At 41.5% G+C, this 21,605-nt stretch overlaps 1 protein-coding gene across 2 annotated transcripts in view; it reads right to left on the bottom strand.

Annotated features, from left to right (window-relative positions):
• MALRD1 (MAM and LDL receptor class A domain containing 1) overlaps window positions 1-21,605 on the bottom strand; it is a 419,241-nt gene that overhangs the window by 74,226 nt on the left and 323,410 nt on the right. For both annotated transcript variants that reach the window (XM_069729529.1, XM_069729530.1), the window contains 2 exons: window positions 10,434-10,556; window positions 8,851-8,917 (listed from right to left, as the gene is read on the bottom strand). In XM_069729529.1, the coding sequence (XP_069585630.1) occupies window positions 8,851-8,917; window positions 10,434-10,556 (190 nt within the window). The remainder of the gene's footprint in view (window positions 1-8,850; window positions 8,918-10,433; window positions 10,557-21,605) is intronic.

The following is a 21,605-nucleotide window of genomic DNA, read 5'->3' as shown; positions in this document are numbered from 1 at the left end:
TGGCCTCAGAAAGGCCATCTCTGAACTTTGCAGCCAGGGCGCACTCATTCCACTGAGTAAGCACTGACCATTTCCGAAATTTTTGACAATATATTTCTGCTTCATCTTGCCCCTGAGAGAGAGCTAATAAAGCTTTTTCAGCCTGAATCTCCTGGTTAGGTTCCTCATAGAGCAAACCCAATGCCAGAAAAAACGCATCCACATTAAGCAACGCAGGATCCCCTGGTGCCAATGCAAATGTCCAATTTTGAGGGTCACCCCGCAGGAAAGATATAATAATCTTAACCTGCTGAGCAGGGTCTCCAGAAGAGCGAGATTTCAAAGAAAGGAACAGCTTGCAATTGTTCCTAAAATTCAGAAAACTAGATCTATCTCCAGCAAAGAACTCTGGAATAGGAATTCTAGGTTCAGACATAGGAGCATGTACAACAAAATCTTGTATATTTTGAACCTTAGCAGCAAGATTATTCAAGCTGGAAGCTAAACTCTGGACGTCCATGATAAACAGCTAAGGTCAGAGCCATTCAAGGATTAAGAGGAGGAAAAAAAAAAAAAAAATCAGCCTGGCTGCAATTAAGGCTAGGCAGCAACCTCAGAGGAGAGAAAAAAAAAAAAAACTGCAATTAAGGCTAGGCAGCAACCTCAGAGGAGAGAAAAAAAAAAAAAAAAAACTTCCTCAGACTACTTTTCCTCCTACTTCAGCCCAAACATTCTGGCCGGCTATACTGTCATGATTCCAATGGCAGGGAATCACAAAAGGACAAGCACCAACGAGCTCTAGGGTGATGGAACCTGAGCTGACTGCGACCCTAAACCTGAACACACAAATAACAATAGCCGGGGAACGTGCCTACGTTGATCCTAGACGTCTCGCACCAGCCGAAGATCTAACTTCCCCTATTAGAAGAAACACAGACCTCTCTTGCCTCCAGAGAAATACCCCACAGAAATAGCAGCCCCCCACATATAATGACGGTGAAATGAGAGGAAGGCACATACACAGTATGAAAACAGATTCAGCAAAATGAGGCCCGCTAAAACTAGATAGCAGAGGATACAAAAGTAAACTGCGCGGTCAGCAAAAAACCCTTCAAAAAACCATCCTGTAATTACTTGAACTCATGTTCCAACTCATGGAACATAAGGAGCAATTACAGCCCACTAATGCAACCAGCAGCAAAGAGACAATTATATGCAAGCTGGACAAGACAAAAATAAAGCAAAACGTGGAACAAGAAAATCAAAACTTAGCTTGTCCTGAAGATTACTGAAGCCAGAAGCTGAGGTAACAAAACACTCTGATAACCTTGATAGCCGGCGGGGAAATGACAAGAAAGCCCGGTTAAATAGGAAACTCCCAAATCCTAATAGAACAGGTGGACACCAGAGACAGCAGAACACAAATCACCCAGTACCATCAGTAACCACCAGAGGGAGCCCAAAAACAGAACTCACAACAATTCCCATCTTCAAGATCCTATCCCAATATGTAGTAGATGTAATAATATTAGCAAACACCTCCAATTAGAAATGTAGGATAGTTTTTCTGATTAGCTATTTCTCTTTCTCCGTGTGCAGACATTGCAGGACCTTAGGTATCCATAGTTACAACCACTAGCAACTAGCTGTCACTATATCAGTGGTCGTATCTATGGATACCCAAGGTCCTGCAATGCCTGCACATGATGAAAGTGACATAACGAATCAGAAAAACTATACTACATTTCTAAATGGAGGAATTTGCTAATATTATTATTATTACACCTATTACATATTGAGATACGATTTGGGGGATGGAATACCCCTTTAAATCAAGCTCCATTGGGAGTTGATAGGTAGCAGATTTTGAGATATTCTGGATTTACAGTCATAAAAAGCAAAGTATAAAACTTGAAAAAAAAGTATAACGTCCAATGTAGGACATTTTTCAGAAAGAAAAATTTACCATGGCCTCAGGTTACAATATACAGTAGTCCACATACAATGGCCTTACCTGGGAAACTGTCATTTGTAGCCACACTCAGCATCACGGTAAGTCTGGATCAATAATGATGACCACAAATCCAACCAATCAGTATCAATATTTTACTGACAAAACTCCCTTTAGTACTGTGGAGCATTTATTTGGCTGCATAGTAGCGCCTTTCAGCAGTACAGTGCGGTACTACACGTCTACGTGTCCTGAACTGCCCTCTATTTGTGTCAAGATAAGCTGCCCATCTGGTACACTGCCTGCATGTGACCTTAAACTGGTAATGACCTGACCGATTCCCCCCATTCCTGGCAAGGCACATTTTCGAGTTTTATTATTCAAGCGCTAATTTTTGTACCCTTTTCCATGATAAAAGGGGCTTAATTATTTTGTCATATTTATATTCTGTTTTTTATTTTGCAGATAATCAGGGGAGAAAGTAAAGAAAAATAGAAAACAAGTGTGTATTTTTTACTTTTTTTTAGCCACAAATGACTAAATACATATTTTAAATTGCGTTACCCTTTCCGTAGAAATTATTTTAATAAATTGGACATATTTTTTTAATCAAGGAGGGGTGTGGCTGAAAATAGCAATTCAGACTGGCAATTTTTGTTTTTTTATTTTATTTACACACTGTGCCCCCTCATAAAGCCTTAAAAGATTTTTACATATTAATGCCTTTATTTATCTATTGCTGATTTCCCCTGTAACTGGGGCTGCTATGTTAGCTCCAGTTACAGGAGAAATTCAACCTCCTTCCTGCATAACAGAGCTGACTGGATCTCCTAGGATCCAGCTGTCCAGTTAATATTGTAACTTGAAGGACCACGATATATGTTAAATTCTTTCAGAGAATGGTAAATAGAATTCTCTGCTTTTTTACGGATTCTGAGGAATCTCAGTAAAGTGCTGTAATTCTGGGCTGCATTGAACAATAAGATCCCTGTAATTAGTATTATGCATAGTTTTGGTAATGTTGATGCCCCTGCTGTACCAGTGCTGCCTTCCAGATTATTCCTGGTGTTCCTTGTTCATAGAGCTATGGTTAGGCTGTCAAATCTACAACGATCACTGCTGTCAGCAGTCATCCCAAGGTAGACAGCACAAGACCACTGAATTTAGTACAGGAGTCACATGTTGTAGGTGTAATGTCACAACCGCTGCCCTCGTGTGATGGCAGGGCCATGAAGAAGTAAGTCATGCTTAGTTGTTGTTTTTTTTTAACAAATAATTGCATTATTATGAGTTTGCAAATGTATTTCTTAACTGCAATCTAAGGGGTAATGTCTCTCCTTGTGGAGAGTGACATCCCTAACATGCCAGCGTAAGGAGACTTATAGGCAATGCAATGTTCCTCTTGGAAATTAAATATGCAAATTGCCACTTCACAGAGGACAAGAGCAGGAACTTTAGAGCCGCCTACTAGAACTAACAATCCTATAAGTCAATAAAGGCACAGATGATTGGCCTCGGGGAGACCAAAACATCCAACACCGCGGAGACACCATCACGTGTTTCTCAACGCAGTGATACCAGAACACTGCCCCCATCCCTTATGGGAAATATGCAGACGCATGTAAAGAAGCTGCGGAGACACCATCACGTGTTTCTCGACACAAGCAGTGAATAGCCAGGCCTTTCCCCGGGAAGGAACAACCACGGGAAGGGCAGCATCCTATGAAGGAAAGCCACCTATGCCAAGCATGGTATCCATCCACAGACAGCTGTTTCGGGGTTTTTGCCCCTCATCAGTGTGGAGTAGGAATCTGGCTATTAGGAGCAGTGCCTAGTAAAAAGGCTATAAAGGCACAGATGATTGGCCTCGGGGAGACCAAAACATCCAACACCGCGGAGACACCATCACGTGTTTCTCAACGCAGTAAGTCAATATTGATCCTTTAATGAGCCTTGTCACATGACATAGGAAAGAGGAGCATTGCAAGGCCTATAAGTCTCCTTACACTAGTATGAAACTCACACCTCTTGCTTTAACTCACACCTCCTGCTTTAAACTGATGAAGGGTAAACATCCTGGAAAATGTGTCTGCAAATAGAGTATCAGGTTTGGCTTTTATACAAAGTCATGTAGGCTTGTTAGAGAGTCGATATTGACTTTTAGGTTGGTTGCTTCCAGTAGGTGGTACTAGAGATCCTGTTTTCTTCCTCTCTGCATATTTTCTAAACTGGAAAATCCTTTAAAATGCCATATTCTATACAGTACTAATCACTTATGGGATGCCCTATATATTAAACCCATGTATATCATATGGTAAATGTACCATTAAATAAACAATGATTCACTATATTGGTTACCACTAGTCAATAATGATCCCCAACAAATTTTTGGTACTAAAATAAATAATTTTATTGTTGTAGCTTTAAAATAAATGCTTAAAAAATTATGATAACAACAGTAGAAATTCAATTGTAAACAGGGATCGTTATCCCGAAGAAGCACAGCAAAACGCGCGTCGGGGCGAGGGACGCCAGAGGATTAACATACGGCCATACAGGTAACATACCTCATTGCTAAATCTAGTGTTATATAGTCATTGAAATTGAAGATACTAGGATTCAGAGGGGAACTTCTATCCCAACACCATACATATTATTATTCCATGACTATTATCACAGGCTTAACGCATAGGGAGACATTCAATGTTGCACTGTGGATCGGACATTTTCCTTAAGTAGGCACACTTGTTTTTGCAGCCTTTTTGGATTGAATTTCCTTGTGTATTGAATGGATCACGTTATTGTGTTTTAACTTTCTTGTTGTTTGGCCGTCATGCACAATTAGTTTTCCCCATGGCATAACGATCCCTACAATTGAATCCAACACCTTTGTCTAATGCTGTTATAATAATTTTTTAAGCATTTATTTTAAAAGGTACAACAATAAAATTATTTATTTTAGTATCATTATTGACTTGTGGTCACCAATATAGTGAATCATTCTATATATATATACTATGCCTGAAGCTGAAGTCTGGGCTACACTAAGGATAATCCTGGCTTATATTCAGAAACGGTTTTCTTCTTTACTGCTGAAAATAAGAAAAAGTGACAGAACACGCTTTCTAATTTACGGAATCGCTGTATAATGCTCCTAAACTGGGGAACATTATTAATATCTGGGAGAAGAACATTCAGATCATGCGGCACAGTCTACTGCCGGCCCGGTGCACAACAGGCCCATGTTTTCTATATCACATAACTGTCATAATGGCCACTGATTAGTTTAATAAATCAATGCACGTTGCCCTGAACCTCATACAATTTTCATACTCGGCCGCAGCGTTACATTATATTCTAGAGAGGGTTATTATGGAAAAACTGTGAATTATCTTGCAGTGTGAACGCATTGATGTCTACTAAGTAATCTATTTGAGTTCTGCTCTTCGGAGAGATGACATGTTCGGTTCCATAACTGCTAAAATTTCCACCTGGGATCTTAGGAATCAGGTCCATGAAATCGCATATGGCATCTCAGACAGGCCATTGCCGAGTGATTAATGACTACACTGCGCGGCAAAAAGTAGGTTGTAAAATATCATAAAAATTTTGAGATTCAGAATCGTGGACTGTCATATGCAGGAAGAAATGTGATATCTCCAGCTAAACACTGTGGTTTATCGCTGAACTAATGAATGAATGCATGTTGTTGAGAAATTATTATTTGTATGTTCTACTACAAAAATAAAGCAATTCTGTCAAATCTCCCATAGGAGGGTAGCAGGTGATGGAGGAGTAGGCACTAAGCTTATTTCATGTTAGTAATGATTAATGATGTGTCCATCTATTGCTTTGCTTAAGCAAAAGGCAAGCCAGCAAATTCCTTGGTAGACTGCAACTCACATTACAACCACTAGGTGGCTACCCAGTACATATCTAGCATAGACAACTCCAGACGGAGTAACACAAAATCGTGTTTTTTTACAAAGGTGGTCAACTAGTGCCTCATGTTTTAGGATATATTCATGCCAGAAAGGATACAGCTGTAGAAGAATGATTTCAAGACTCGTAGAGAAAGCCGGTGAGTTCTGCTTTCACTGCTTATACACATTGATTGGACAGTTAATACTGTTTACAAACTCATACAACAAAAGGTGTGAAAAGCTGTATGCCACAAATGGAAGTGACGATCCAGCTAGGGCAAGTAAAAAATGAAAATGTCTTTATTAGATCAATTGAAAATCATTGGCATTGTTGTGACGCACCAGTTAGTTGTAGTTGGAGTATAGAAGGAGCATGAAAATTACCTAACGCATTTCAACCACAGTACATGTTCTTAAACTGGGTCAGGACTGCATTCCTAGGCTTTCTCCTGAGAGTGGGCAGGGTAAGCAGCACTCATAGGCTTTGTCCTGTAAATGGGTGGGTGAGGCAGCACTTGCAGGCTTTCTCCTGAGAGTGGGCAGGGAAGTGGCACTCCTATACTTTCTCCTGTGAGTGGGCGAGGGAAACGGCGCTTGCAGGCTTTCAACTGTGAGTGGGTGGGTGAGGCAGCACTTACAGGCTTTCTCCTGTGAGTGGGCAGTGAAGTGGCACTCCTAGGCTTTCTTCTGTGAGTGGGCGGCGGAATCAGCACTCATAGGCTTTCTCCTGTAAATGGGTGGGTGAGGCAGCACTTGCAGGCTTTCTCCTGTGAGTGGGCAGTGAAGTGGCACTCCTATGCTTTCTTCTGTGAGTGGACGGCGGAATCAGCACTCACAGGCTTTTTACTGTGAGTGGGTGAGGGAAGTGGCTCTCCTAGGCTTTCTCTTGTGAGCTGGCTGGGGAAGCAGCAATCACAGACTTTTTCTGAGTGGATGGCTGAAGTAGCACTGGCAAGCTTTCTCATGTGAGTGGGTGTGGGGAACTGTACTCCTAGGCATTCTCCTGTGATTGGGCAGGGGACTCAGCACTTGCAGGCTTTCTTCTGTGAGTGGATGATGGAAGCAGCACTCGCAGGCTTTCTTCTGTGAGTGGATGATGGAAGCAGCACTCGCAGGCTTTCTTCTGTGAGTTGGTGAGGTAAGTAGCATTCTCAGGCTTTTTCAGTGAGTTGGTGGGGGAAGCGGCACTCACAGGCTTTTCAACGAGTATTGGCCTCATTTACTGCACAACGTTTTACATTAAAATCCTGAATCACATTATAGGCAACTATACATTCCTAAACTCAGTATCTTTCACTGTGAGTGGGAGGGGGAAGCAACACTTGCAGACTTTCTTCTGTGAGTGGGTGAGGGAAGCTGCACTCACAGACCTTTTTCTGAGTGGATGGAGGAAGCAGCACTTGCGGCAGGCTTTCTCCTGTAAGTGAGTGCGGAAGCAGCACTCACAAGATTTCTTCTATGTATGGGGAAGCAGCTTTTGCAAGGTTTTCCTGTGAGTAAGTGGGGGAAGCGGCACTCACAGGCTTTTTCTTATGAGTTGGTGGGGGAAGCGCCACTCACAGGCTTTTCCTATGAGTAGGTGGGGGAAGCGGCACTCACAGGCTTTTCCTATGAGTAGGTGGGGGAAGCGGCACTCACAGGCTTTTCCTGTGAATAAGTGGGAGAAACGACACGCACAGGCTTTTTCTGTGAGTAAGTGGGGAAGCGGCACTCATGGGCTTTTTCTTGTGAGTTGGAGGGGGAAGCGGCACTCACAGGCTTTTTCTTGTGAGTTGGTGGGGGAAGCGGCACTCACAGGCTTTTCCTGTGAGTAAGTGGGGGAAGCGGCACTCACAGGCTTTTCCTGTGAGTAAGTGGGAGAAGCGACACTCACAGGCTTTTTCTGTGAGTAAGTGGGGAAGCGGCACTCACGGGCTTTTTCTTGTGAGTTGGTGGGGGAAGCAGCACTCACAGGCTTTTTCTTGTGAGTTGGAGGGGGAAGCGGCACTCACAGGCTTTTTCTTGTGACTTGGTGGGGGAAGCAGCACTCACAGGCTTTTTCTTGTGAGTTGGAGGGGGAAGCGGCACTCACAGGCTTTTTCTTGTGACTTGGTGGGGGAAGCGGCACTCACAGGCTTTTTCTTGTGACTTGGTGGGGGAAGCGGCACTCACAGGCTTTTCCTGTGAGTAAGTGGGGGAAGCGGCACTCACAGGCTTTTCCTGTGAGTAAGTGGGAGAAGCGACACTCACGGGCTTTTTCTTGTGAGTTGGAGGGGGAAGCGGCACTCACAGGCTTTTCAACAAGTGCTGGACTCATTTACTGTATAAAGTTTTACATTAAAATCCTGAATCCCATAAAAGGCAACTATACATTCTTAAACTCAGTATATTTCCTTCTTTCCAATTCTACCCCTGGACAGGAGATATAATGGAGATTCTTTAAGGCACACTTCTTACTTCTAACAGGTTGCGCAAAGAGAAAGTCTTACAGTGTGCTCTCTATTCATTGTTCTCAAACCTCCTCTTCCTACCATTCAACACATCGATTTTTTTGTAGTGTAATATTGGATATCATTATTATTATAATATAAATATGAGTAGTAGTAAATTCTAAATCAAGAACATTTTTCAATATGGGCCAAGAGGCTGGAGTAGATTGGAACCTCAGCTGTCCGAGTACAAATAATCAAAGCTTAGATACCACTGAGGACTCTCAGTTTTTATTATTTTTTCTATCTACTGGCAAGCATGGTACAAAGATATATTTTTCTGAAGTACAAATATAAATGCGTCGTGGTATCCATTCTGCGGTGAGGATATGGTACTGCCAAGAAACACCAGTATTTGTGGTTTATGTGTTTGAATATCTCTACAACATTTCCACTATCAGTACTATGGATAAGCATATCTAGCGAGGCTCGATTTGGCCAGGCATGCAACATACAGTACATACTGTACTTTGGATACAATATATGGTAATTCTGCATTTTAAGCCATGATGGTTTATTTGACCATTACCTGCATATTGGAACTTTATTTTCTAGGAAACATTTTCCTCCATTTCTGCAGTATCTATCTGGACATTCTGGAAAATATCAAAGTGGTATAATGTGTAAATTTATACGTGGTGTTCAATTGATCCAGGACTTTTCTGTAGAGTCTGGTATTCTCTATTAGAAGCGAGCCCTTTAGTTGAGAATGCAGAACACCCATAATTAGGGATAATGTAGGAGGTGTTAAATCACAATGGACATTTATTACCTATCTACACTCTGATTACTTAGGACCCAACCATGGGAATAAGCACAATCATTAGTACATAGATCTGTAGCCAATGCATAATTGAATTGAAGGTTAATTAATTGGAGCGGCGGTCAAGCATGCCGCTCTAATTAATGTCCGTAGGGCTTACAGATATAACCAAATGTGGCTGTTTAACTGACGAAGAACTGGGGGTAAGGGGTAAGCAATGGGGCCGTTGTTTTTGCAATTGATGGGGTCTACAGAGATCAGACATTTATCTCCATCAGCTAACTGTGGATAGATGGAAATGTTAGTTGTGGGCAACAATTTTAATACCAGATGCCTCCTTAAAAAGTTGGCACATGCAAGAGTAGTATGGGATCACAACATGGATCCGTAAATTGTGGCTGTATTCTAGAGAGCTAAGTAATCCCTAAAAAGACATCATGACTTAGGATGTTCACCTAAACCAACACTACCATAGAAAAATACGTGTCCCAAGAAAACAGACACATTACCGTCTTCGCCTCATTCATTTCTGGCAGTGGCTGCCCCCATCCCATGCTACGTCTCTAGTAGGAGACAAAGATGGCCATCTCCAAGTCAAAAACAGAAGAAATCAGAAAGAAATTTTACCTGTGTAATTCCTACAAAATTTATACAGAAAATCCTACAGACTAAATTCTGGTTTTCAGCATGGCCTTTGACGGAGTATTTCCATCTCAGACGTATATGGCATATCCATAGCATAAGGGTTAGTAGCATAACCACATATTGGACCACAATTTTTTTGAGGGGTGTTCTGATTTAGTTTGTTGTACTTTGTACAAACAGTGGTATGGCTCCTCTTTCTTCAGCTGTTCATTTTGTTTATATACCGTAGCATTCCCCGGACAGGTGTCTGAACAGTCGAGACCCGGGTCCTACTCCGCCCTTACGTAATTTTACGTCTGCTAACTACAAGAGTTGGGTGCTGTCCCGATTTGGGAACACCTTGTCGTGGTGGTATGGCTTTTACGTTATTTTTTAATCAAAACATTAATTTATTTACATTCATTATTACTATTTATTTATTTATTACAGGGGATTTGCTCATTTTGTTTTTATTTTTGGATCCACAAATTTGGCCACTATGGCATTCTCTTGTTTTCTAAGTATCAATAGCTCTACAGTCTGAAGGCTCCATCTTGGTACCAAAATTATGGTTGTTCCAAAAGTACATCGGCTCTCTACACAAACGTTATCATTTTTATTAGGGGACAAGCAACTATAAAGCCATTAATCCATTGTGCTGACAGGTTCCCTGTTAAAAAAATGTATTTGTATTTATTACTGTATATTTAATTTAACCTTAGTACCTGAACAGCCGGACTCGTCAATAAGGTCACGGCAATCTGCTGATCCATCGCATCGCTTTTCAATAGTCACCCAGGTGTTTGAGGGAATGCAAAACACAGAGCCATTGACAACCATATGTGTGGCTAAAATAAAACAGACAGAACTATTACTTGGCTGAGAAAAAAATCTTGTACTTTAATTTATCATTACCTATTCAAGTACAACCTGTGTTAAAGGAAATCTGTCGGCAGGATTTCAACTTCGAAACTATTTATATGCAAATGTTACTCTTTCAACGATGAGGTCAGCAATATCTTTACATAGATCCTCCCCTACTGAGAAATCAGTATTTACAACTATATGCAAATGAGGCTGAAGAGTTATGGTAGATCTGAAGCCTCTGTCACTCCAGCTCTAAATCCCGCCCTGTGCAGCCCCCTCCTGCTTGATTGACAGCCTCTTCTTGTGACTTCAGGCAAAGGAGTCATCAGTAAAGTAGGGAAATAGAGCTGGAGTGACCAAGGCTTCAGATCTACCATAGTCATTTAGCCTCATTTGCATACAAATTCAAACATTAATTTCTCAGTAAGGGAGGAACGGACTGGCCATGTAAAGGTATTGCTGGACTTGTCTTTGAAAGAGCTAACATGCTCATACAGTTTGTGGTGTGAAATTCTGCTGACATTCCCTTTAAGGCAACATTCAAAGTGAGAGACCTGTGCAGTCCTATAAGATGCATTGTCTGCCACTGTTGAAGGACTGCCATAGATCACTCTTGTGATAAGCAAACCAGTAACATATCAATGTCACGCGAGCAGTGGGATATGCAGCACTGACTAGTCCGCGAGGTCAGTATATCATGATTTTATTTTACATGGGGTCTTTTTGTATTTTATATGTTGTTGTCCAATTATTGGACAACCCTTTAAGAATCATTATTTCAATATTATCTATATTTTATTTACTCTATTGAATTTCTATCTGGTCAATGTACACTGGTCAAATCAAAATTAATATCCCATGGAGGTCTGCATTTGGAATGATACTCAAAATCAAAGTGGAAAATCAAATTACAGGCTGATCCAACTTCAGTGGAAATGCCTCATGACAAGGAAAAGATGCTCAGTATTGTTTGTGGCCTCCACGTGCCTGTATGACCTCCCTATTGTACAACACCTGGGCATGCTCCTGATGAGGCGGCGGATGTTCTCCTGAGGGATCTCCTCCCAGACTGGACTAAAGCATCCGCCAACTCCTGGACAATCTGTGGTGCAACGTGCCGTTGGTGGATGGAGCAAGAAAGACATGATGTCCCAGATGAGCTCAATCGGATTCAGGTCTGGGGAACGCGCGGGCCAGTCCATAGCTTCAATGCCTTCATCTTGCAATAACTGCTGACACACTCCAGCCACATGAGGTCTGGCATTGTCCTGCATTAGGAGGAACCCAGGGCCAACCGCACCTATGGTCTCACAAGGGGTCTGAGGATCTCATCTTGGTACCTAATGGTAGTCAGGCTACCTCTGGCGAGCACATGGAGGGCTGTGCGGCCCTCCAAAGAAATGCCACCCCATTTGGGGGGGGGGGGAAATGGATGGTTTAAACTTTTATGCTTTAGGTTTTTTAAAATATATTTTATGTTTTGTGTTTTTTAGAGTTCTTGAACCTGTAATTATTTGATCACCTATTCAAATGCAGTGCAATACTACAGAATTGCTATTTATTTTGAAATTGAAGCTTTGATATGACAGTTATAGGAGTCATCACTAGGCCTTATGATTCGCCCGCCAGGGCCGTGGGGTTCTCGGTACTGGGTCCTGTGTTCACAGGGGGATGTCACGGTGGCTGTGACATGGTCCGTGGCCCTGGGTACCCATGTAAAAGGGAAAGGTCTTTAAAGGGATAAAGATTATGTTCGTGACGCCACCTGTGGTATTCGCTCAGTGGGGATCGATGCTGCTATAAGGGGTCCGCTGGGGTTATGTTATGGCTGCTAGATGGTATAACTTCCCACAGGTGAAGTATATCCCCAGGGCTCCCGGTGTGTAGATGGTGGTATGGTGAGAGCTGCAGAGAAGAACAAGGACACAGGATTGCAGTCTCTTTACCTCATTTACTGTTGGTTTCAGCAGCCACAGTCCAGGGCACCAGACCACAGGGCAGGCAGAGATGTCCGGGCAGTCCAGAGACAAGCAGGTTCCCCTGGGTAAGTCAGGTGGGAGCCTACCACTCTGCGCTTTCTGTCTCTAAGTCCCTGCTGCCAATAAGTGCCTCAACAAGGCCTTTAATCGTCCTGCTGTCCTAGGACAAGTATCTGTATGGCAGGCAGCTCAAGCCGTGTGAACTGGGGTCTGTTCTCAGTGACTCCAGGCTCCTAGGTGCTGCTGTGCCATAGGTAATTAAGGGCAAAGTCCTTGTAGAACAATACCCTCCAGTTCTACTCTGTGTTTTATAATCCACAAAAGCCTCGGGCTCCCGGTACCCGGATTCTTGCGCTGTAACTCTTCAGAGGCCTGCTCGTGGCCTCCTGGAGCTCTCACTTTCCCCTGTGCTCCACTCCTGTCTGTCCTCGCACACAGACTTCTACTACAAACTGAGCTGTCTCCGCCTCCAAACCAGGATCTTTATTAAGGGAAGCTGCCCAAAAACAGGGCTTGGAGCTCCCCCTCCTGGCCTGGAAGTGGAAAGTGTTGTGTGAGTGTAAACCTACCAAAGGAAACCTCACTTGTCTCTGGACATAGCACTATCCTACCCGTGAGAAAGACAGCACTACTGTGGTACCCGAACTCCTGGGGTGCCACACTTCCAGCAGCCGATGATGGTCAGAGCTAATGGCCGCCATGTTTGAAGTTTTTTAATTCCATTATCGTGCTTGACAGTAATATTTAAGAGGTTGAATTGATTAGATCAGAGCTATCTATGACGGCATTAGTTATTGTTGTGTGCTGTGTAATACAGCCAGCACCCGCACTCCATGATGCAGCCTCAGCTCCTGAGCCTTATCCAGAAAGTAGTAGCATGCGGACACTGCAAATATACTGCAATTGTTGCTAAAGGGTAAATGTATGGGTTACTAAATGGATTAAATGACCTTCACCAAACTGATGTTCATGGCCTATCTTAAGTTCGGGTGCACACCAGCGTCTATTCTCTCAAGAATATCACACTCTGATCAGATTTTCTCAGATGAGGAGAAGATGGAGAGAAAAGGTAGTTCTTCTTCTCCATTCGGTCAGTCCGTAGAAATTGGACTGCACTCAGATGACATCCAAACGCAGTGTGATGGTTTCCACACACTTATTAACTTGCATTGCCGAATGTAATCCAAATATCAGATCAAACTTAGCGATGCAGCAATTTTTTCCTCGGACATGTATACGACCCCATAGCATAACATTAATCCGAGTGCGATCCGATGTTTTGACTGATTCCACTCGACACAGAAATACCGTTGTCTGCACCTGCCCTAAAGGTGAACCATCAATTCCTTGTGGTCAAGTATGCTACAATGCTATGCCAACTTTGCTGCCTTTGGTCCAGTTTCACTACTCCAGCGGCCATTGTTACAGCTTGCCACATCTTCCACCGCTGTTCTAACTAGACTGCCTTGCTGCATCAGCACCTCTAGTCTGTGCTGCATTAAAACTGCTCATCTAGATCAAGGGCTCCAAGGTTCCATTGATCCAGGAGAGACAGAATGGATCCATTCCCATTTTTGGATAACAATAAACCTGATACTAACTGCATCAAAAAAAAGTATGAACTGGGTCTTAGAAGTAAATTTCGTATGAAAGATATATTCTGCTTTTATGCTCATGCACATGGATAATTGTAAAAAAAATGTTTTTTTTTTATGATAGATTTCATAAAACGGAATTAATCAGCTACAAGCATTTAGCCAACTGTTTGTACCATAAGGCTTTATAGAAATGCACCCTTGTTAGCCATCTAATGTGCTCCATTAAACAGCAGGGTGAACTATCAGCAGCGAGATCTCTAATGTGCAAAATCGAGTGGGAATGTGCCGCTCTCCACTCGCCAGACGGTACACGCAGGGGTGAATGCTGGAAATGGATTTTTAGGCTACAAATTGTGAAGAATAGTGCTTCTAAAATATAGATTGGAGAATTTCCTAAACTATTAAAGTGAGTTTTCTTGTAAGTTATTGCCGCATTGTAAAAGATACAAAGAGTTCAGTTAATGGCGGTAAAATTGGCATCGTCCCCAAGAAGCAATAATGGCAAAAGAGTCTTATCTCCAAGATAAGAAATGTCCTGAAATATTACATCTGGGACATTTATGACATATCCAGAATGGATTACAACGGATTAACATTCAATTGTACGGGAGTTCCAAAAAACTGAGAAGCACAACTGTTTGGCAATTTTCAGAACTCACATAGAAGTGAAAGGAGAGACCTGCAAAATTTGTGGCACTGGCCACCTCTCCATTCTCAGTGGTGAACAATGGGAGCCCCTTTCTAGAGATAGTTGTGGAACCTGTGGATGTGTCACAAAAGTCCCAGATAGGAAAAAATCCTTGTTATACTCTGTTGGAAAGGTTGATGTTAAATGCGGCGGTGTTTGTGGAAATTACGACGTCTCATTGTTTTGTTAGCACATCTCCTTAAGGTATTAAGATTGTATCATGCAAATTGTCTCTTCATAGAGGAAGAGGACTAGAATTCTAGTGCCACCTATTGGAAGTAGCAATCCTAACAGTCAATGTCGACCCTTTAACGAGCCTTGTCACATGACTTAGGATAATAGCCAAACCAGAATCGAGCACTAGAGTTCTAGTCCTCTTCCTCTCTGAAGAGACAATTTGCATATTTCCCAGATGAGCATTGCGGCTTTAAGTCTCCTCACCTCGACAAGCTTAACATGTCAGTCTCTACAAGGAGAAACGATACTTCTTGGATCCCGGTCAGACGCTTCTCAATCAGCCAAACCAGATCTCCGCTTTGCACTGACGAGGGGCAGTACCCCGAAACACAGTGTCTGCAAATTGAGATTCTGGTTTGGCTATTATCCTAAGTCATGTGACAAGGCTCGTTAAAGGGTCGACATTGACTGTTAGGATTGCTACTTCCAATAGGTGGCATTAGAGTTCTAGTCCTCTTCCTCTCTGAAGAGACAATTTGCATATTTCCCAGAGGAGCATTGCGGCTTTAAGTCTCCTCACCTCGACATGCTTATCATGTCACTCTCCGCGAGGAGAAACGATACTTCGAAGATTGTATCGTGAAATATTAGAAGTCTTGAATGTACATTTCTACAGGTAAATCAGAGAATGATATCCAGGGAGAAACAAGAAGGCTACTGTGTGTGATAGACATGGTGAGAAGAGCAAGACAATTCTCTGCTTTATCTCATATTAGGATTCAACTCTTTTTAAAGCCAGACGTGACTTCAGGTTTGTCCTATTTCATTTCCGGAAAAGACTATTGGTGCATTTACAATTTACAATCGGTAAATTTGTGTTTTCAGAAGTTATTCTTGCCATATTATAACTGTATTAGTGTATCAGGACAGTATTAGTTATTGTTAATAGTGCATTGAGGGCTCAAAATTGGTACATCTAACTTCACCATAAAGCTGACCATACATATTAGAGAACTATCGTTCGGCCGACAGCTGTCTCTACCGGCACCCACATACACTATAACACTCATCCAAGCATTTCTGGTTTTTCTATGGAGAGAGTAATTTATCTGCCTTGGTGGGGAGCGACTCTCTGGCAGATACTTCGGTATGCAAAGGCACAAAGTTCTTATGTCAAGCAGTTTGACTCGAGGAAAACAGTCCAAGATCACAACACAAAACAATCTTTTCTCGGCCAAACTAGTAAACAACAGAATAAACCGTCCATATAAAGACACATGCGGGCTCACCCATTCAGATAAATGTCCAGCTCTTAGTCTCTGGCGAAGACTAAACAATACAACAAATTCCTTCCCTCCTTCCACACACAGACAACTTCTCATGGAACTGAGCTGCCTTAAATAGCCTGTTGAGACATGGGAACAGCCAGTCCCACCCAACTTTTCTGCCTGCTCCTAAGTCCAGGCCCATTAAAAAAAAATGCTCAGAAACTTCTTTGCTGGAGCCTTCTCTCCGGGCTTCACATCACCAAGGCTAACCGACTCAGTGACACATATCTCCCATTCAGGACTTTGCCAACTGCATCCTCACAGCTTTTAAAGCAAAAGAAATAAGCAACAGGAGAGTCGGGATGTCCCTATACACATCAGATGGTCAGCCCATCCTGCTAAAACTCGTAGAGTTCGCTTACTTTTATGCATTGTATATGGAGGTTTAAACGCTCGAAACAATTTGACTCTTCAGATGGAAATAAGGTCCTGCCCACTTCAGCGGAGCTGTAAGCAGACAGCTGTGCCTTTTTGATGACACCGTATTAGAAAGTTATTTTTTCAAAGAACTGATCCTTGTGAATGCCATGTGAGGTTCAAATCATACAAGTAGATTTTAGTGCAATAGCCTTGGATTCTTCCATGAATTCCACTGCAAATACATGTCATTGCAATCTACACTGGAATTGGATCATGCAAGAAGAAGTATATGCACTTCTTTAATATTTCCTTTACGTTTTCAATCATGTATGAATTTAAATGTAAATATAAAAATTGTTTTTTTAGACTTTTTGGAGGCACAGCAAGTTATTTTGAAATTACTGTGTATAATGTTCATTCTTTTGTAGCACTTTTTTAGGTGAAATCCATTGTGTTTACATAACTTAATACATCATACTTTGGATTTCACATGAATATACAAGGCACCTTCGGTAGAACTGATATTACTATACGTGCCTCATTACAGCTCCATACATACTTCTCCAGAGTTATGATTTTGCAGGCATAATAATGAAAAATAGACTTCCATAGGGATGGTGCTTAACAAAACTACACTTAAAATGGGCATTCTTGGACTTTTTGGGGGCATTTTTGGAGGATTTCATGGTTTCATGAGAGCGGTGTTTATAAGTAATGAATTTTATGTACCGTAAATGTTGCTAAGTAACTCTATACAACTCTGGAGTTGTGCAGAGGATCAATATGGTCGTGTGCATGAGACTTAGATTAATATTTGTGTTTATTTTTCTTATTCTTGATGTAAAGTAGTCGAGTAGGAGCCACATAGTAAACTTAAGGAACACGTACACGAAAATCCAACTCTAAAATCCCGGATAAATTTCAGATCTCCGAGTCTCGTTAGAAACTTTATAGAATTATTTTTCCATCAGATTTCTAAGTGTATTTTATGTCTTTGTCCGTCTTTCAAGACTTATATTTTATCTCTGAAAAACAGATTTTTTTTTTTCAGATATTTCATCACCTACAAAGATTAATTTATCAGGAAAGTGTATGTGCAACTACAAAGTGAAGGCAGCATTTGTTGCTCTGTGATTATATTTCAAAGTAAATGAAATCATTAGAACAAAACTTTTGTGTTCTTTCAGCAAACGTGTTAGTACAATAGTTTCTATTCTATTAATTTTAGAAAAAAAGGGAAAAAAGGACTTTGTTAGAATCAGAACCCTTAAAAGATATTCCAAGGTTAGGTAGGGATAAGGTTAGGAGAATATCGACGCCTTCAGTGATCTCATTAACAACACTACATTTTCCCTGTAATACAGGGGTCGCAAACTCGGCAGGGTAAATGAGCACAGAAAAAAATTGAAGTTGAAAGGAGTTAGGCTGTGTTCACACGCTGCGGATTCTGCGGGTCCGCAGCAGTTTTCCATGCGTGTACAGTACAATGTAAACCTATGGGAAATGCAATCCGCAGTGCCCATGCTGTGGAAAAAAATGCGCGGAAATGCAGCGGTTTACATTCTGCAGCATGTCAATTCTTTGTGCGGAATCCGCAGCGGTTTTACACCTGCTCCATAATAGAAAACCGCAGGTGTAAAACCGCAGTGGAATCCGCACAAAAACTGTGGTAAATCCGCTGTAAATCCACAGGAAAAACGCAGTGTTTTTTTCCTGCGGATTTATCAAATCCGCTGTGGAAAATTCCGCAGTGGACCATTCTGCGTGTGCACATACCCTAATATTTCCTTCTTTTCTGAGTACGGCTTTTTAAATCACATTTTTGCAATTTTTTGTGTGTCAGTGTGATGACAAAAGCTACATTTTTTGTGTTTTTTTTCTATATACTAGTATATATATATATATTTATTTAATGGTGCTGCTGATCATATGAGTTATGGTACAGTTTTATAGCTTGACTTGTTACGAATGCGGCAATACCAAATGTGTACTTTTTTGCTTCATTTTTTCATAAAATAGAGATAAATTCTTGTTTTCTCATTTTTTTATTCATTTTTATTTATTTATTTTTATTTATTATTTATTTTATTGTTTTAAAACCTTAGCCAAAATGTATAGGTGCTTCTCACAAGATTAGAATATTATCAAAAAGTTAATTTATTTCAGTTCTTCAATACAAAAAGTGAAACTCATGTATTATATAGAGTCATTACACACAGAGTGATGTATTTCATGTGTTTATTTCTGTTAATGTTGATTACGGCTTACAGCCAATGAAAACCCAAAAGTCATTACCTCAGTAAATTAGATTAATTAATTAAAAAAACCTGCAAAGGCTTCCTAAGTGTTTAAAAAGGTCCCTTAGGCTGTTTCAGTAGCTCCACAATCATGGGGAAGACTGCTGACGTGACAGATATCCAGAAGGCAGTCATTGACACACTCCACAAGGAGGGTAAGCCACATAAGGTCATTGCTAAAGACGCCAGCTGTTCACAGAGTGCTGTATCCAAGCATGTTAATCAAAAGTTGAGTGAAAGGAAAAAGTGTGGTCGAAAAAGGTGCGCAAGCAACCGGGATAACCACAGCCTTAAAAGGATTGTTAAGGAAAGGCCACTCAAAAATTGGGGGGAAATTCACAAGGAGTGGCCTGCTGCTGGAGTCATTGCTTCAAGAGCCACCACACACAGACGTATCCAGGACATGGTCTACAAGTGTCACATTCCTTGTGTCAAGCCACTCATGACCAATAGACAACGCCAGAAGCATCTTACCTGGGCCAAGGAGAAGAAGACCTGGACTGTTGCTCAGTGGTCCAAGGTGTTGTTTTCAGATGAAAGTAAATTTTGCATTTAATTTGGAAATCAAGGTCCCAGAGTCTGGAGGAAGAGAGGAGAGGCCACAATCCAAGCTGCTTGAGGTCTAGTGTGAAGTTTCCACAATCAGTGATGGTTTGGGGGGCCATGTCATCTGCCGGTGTAGGTCCACTGTGTTTTATCAAGACCAAAGTCAGCGCAGCCGTCTACCAGGAAATTTTAGAGCACTTCATGCTTCCCTCTGCCGACAAGCTTTTTGGAGATGGGAATTTCATTCTCCAGCAGGACTTGGCACCTGTCCACACTGCCAAAAGTACCAATACCTGGTGTAAAAACTACAGTATCACTGTGCTTGATTGGCAGCAAACTCGCCTGACCTTAACCCCATAGAGAATCTATGGGGTATTGTCAAGAGGAAGATGAGAGACACCAGACCCAGCAATACAGACGAGCTGTAGGCTGCTATCAAAGCAACCTGGGCTTAAATAACACCTCAGCAGTGCCACAGGCTGATCACCTCCATGCCACGCCGCATTGATGCAGAAATTGATGCAAAAGGAGCCCCGACCAAGTATTGAGTGCATTAACTGAACATACATTTCAGTAGACCAACATTTCAAATTTTAAAATAATTTTTCAAGCTGGTGTTGTAAAGTATTCTAATTTACTGAAATAATGACTTTTGGGTTTTCATTGGCTGTAAGCGAGAATCATCAACATTAACAGAAATAAACACATGAAGTAGATCACTCTGTTTGTAATGACTCTATCTAATATGAGTTTCACTATTTGTATTGAAGAACTGAAATAAATTAACTTTTTGATGATATTCTAATTTTGTGAGACACACCTGTTGTATTTTAACTTTTACTTGTTTAATCGTTGATCTCCAATAGTTATCCTACAATAATTCTGCACTGCAGGATATTTGATCTGTCAGTTTTACACTAGCACTTCATTAATTAGACCCTGATTACTTCAAAGCCTAACAGACCACAGTAGGTGGCTGACTTGACCTAAAGGCCACTAAGTTGCCTTGGGTTGCCAATGCAACTTCAGGCACCCCAGGATAGGTGTTGATAGGCTTGAAGTGTGAACCACCTCCCTCAACCATCTAGATACCGCTGTCACTATTGACTGTTGACTAAAGGGTTAAAGTCATTACTGCTATATATATTCTACTTAATAACTTAAGCATTTTGTTTTGAAGAAATCATCCCCTTAAAGATGGTCTTGAAAAATAATGCAATAATGCAATTTTTACTAATACTTCCTATAAATAAAATAATAAAATAAAAGAAGAAGAAGAAGAATAACATGCCTACTGGATACTCATCACTCCTCTGTACCACTGCTGATGTCCCTTATCTATCTCCTGACTTCCTCATCTTTCGGGGGGAATCAGGTGACCACTCTAACCTATCAGCAGCCACTGATTGGCTGCAGTGGTCACATTGCACCTGAGCCAGAAGAAACCATCACCTGGAAGAAGAGAAGAGACTGTTTCTTCTGGACCAGACTAAATATGACTGCTGCAGCCAATCAGCAACACTCCTGGAAGAGTAAGCTAAGAGGTATCACTACCACTGATTAGTAGACATGACCGCCACTGATTGATGTTCCTCACTGGAAGAGGAAGTCATGAGACTGGTGGGAGACACCAGCAGAAGGATGGAGGAGTTGGAGAGGTCCAGAGGATCAGTCTTGTAACATCACTAAACCAGGACACAGTCACTTCCACTAAAAGTAAATTGCAGCAGGCAGAAATCTTTAAAAGTTGAAGAATTAAAATAATTAATTGGAAAATTACCATATATAACTCTTCCCAATTCACAGAATAACATTTGCTGAAATGAAATTACCCACGTAGGACATTTTCCCAATTGACCTTTCCACTGCAGACCGCCCATAGCAGAAAATCCCCACTGAAATCTGCAGTGGCAAATACCGCCGTGCATTTTGTTGCAGAAGAGTGCCAGATTTCCCTCACATTCACACTGTGCAGTGCTAAGAGTTTAATCTTGAGGAAGATTTACAGCATGAATTGATATGCTAGATTTTTGTCAATAAGTTTCATGAAAACTTGG

The sequence above is a fragment of the Ranitomeya imitator genome, chromosome 6 (genome assembly GCF_032444005.1).
Source record: "Ranitomeya imitator isolate aRanImi1 chromosome 6, aRanImi1.pri, whole genome shotgun sequence".
In the NCBI taxonomy this organism is placed as follows: domain Eukaryota; kingdom Metazoa; phylum Chordata; class Amphibia; order Anura; family Dendrobatidae; genus Ranitomeya; species Ranitomeya imitator.
The sequence above is the reverse complement of the archived record's forward strand: the minus strand, read 5'-3'. Positions and strand labels throughout refer to the sequence as shown.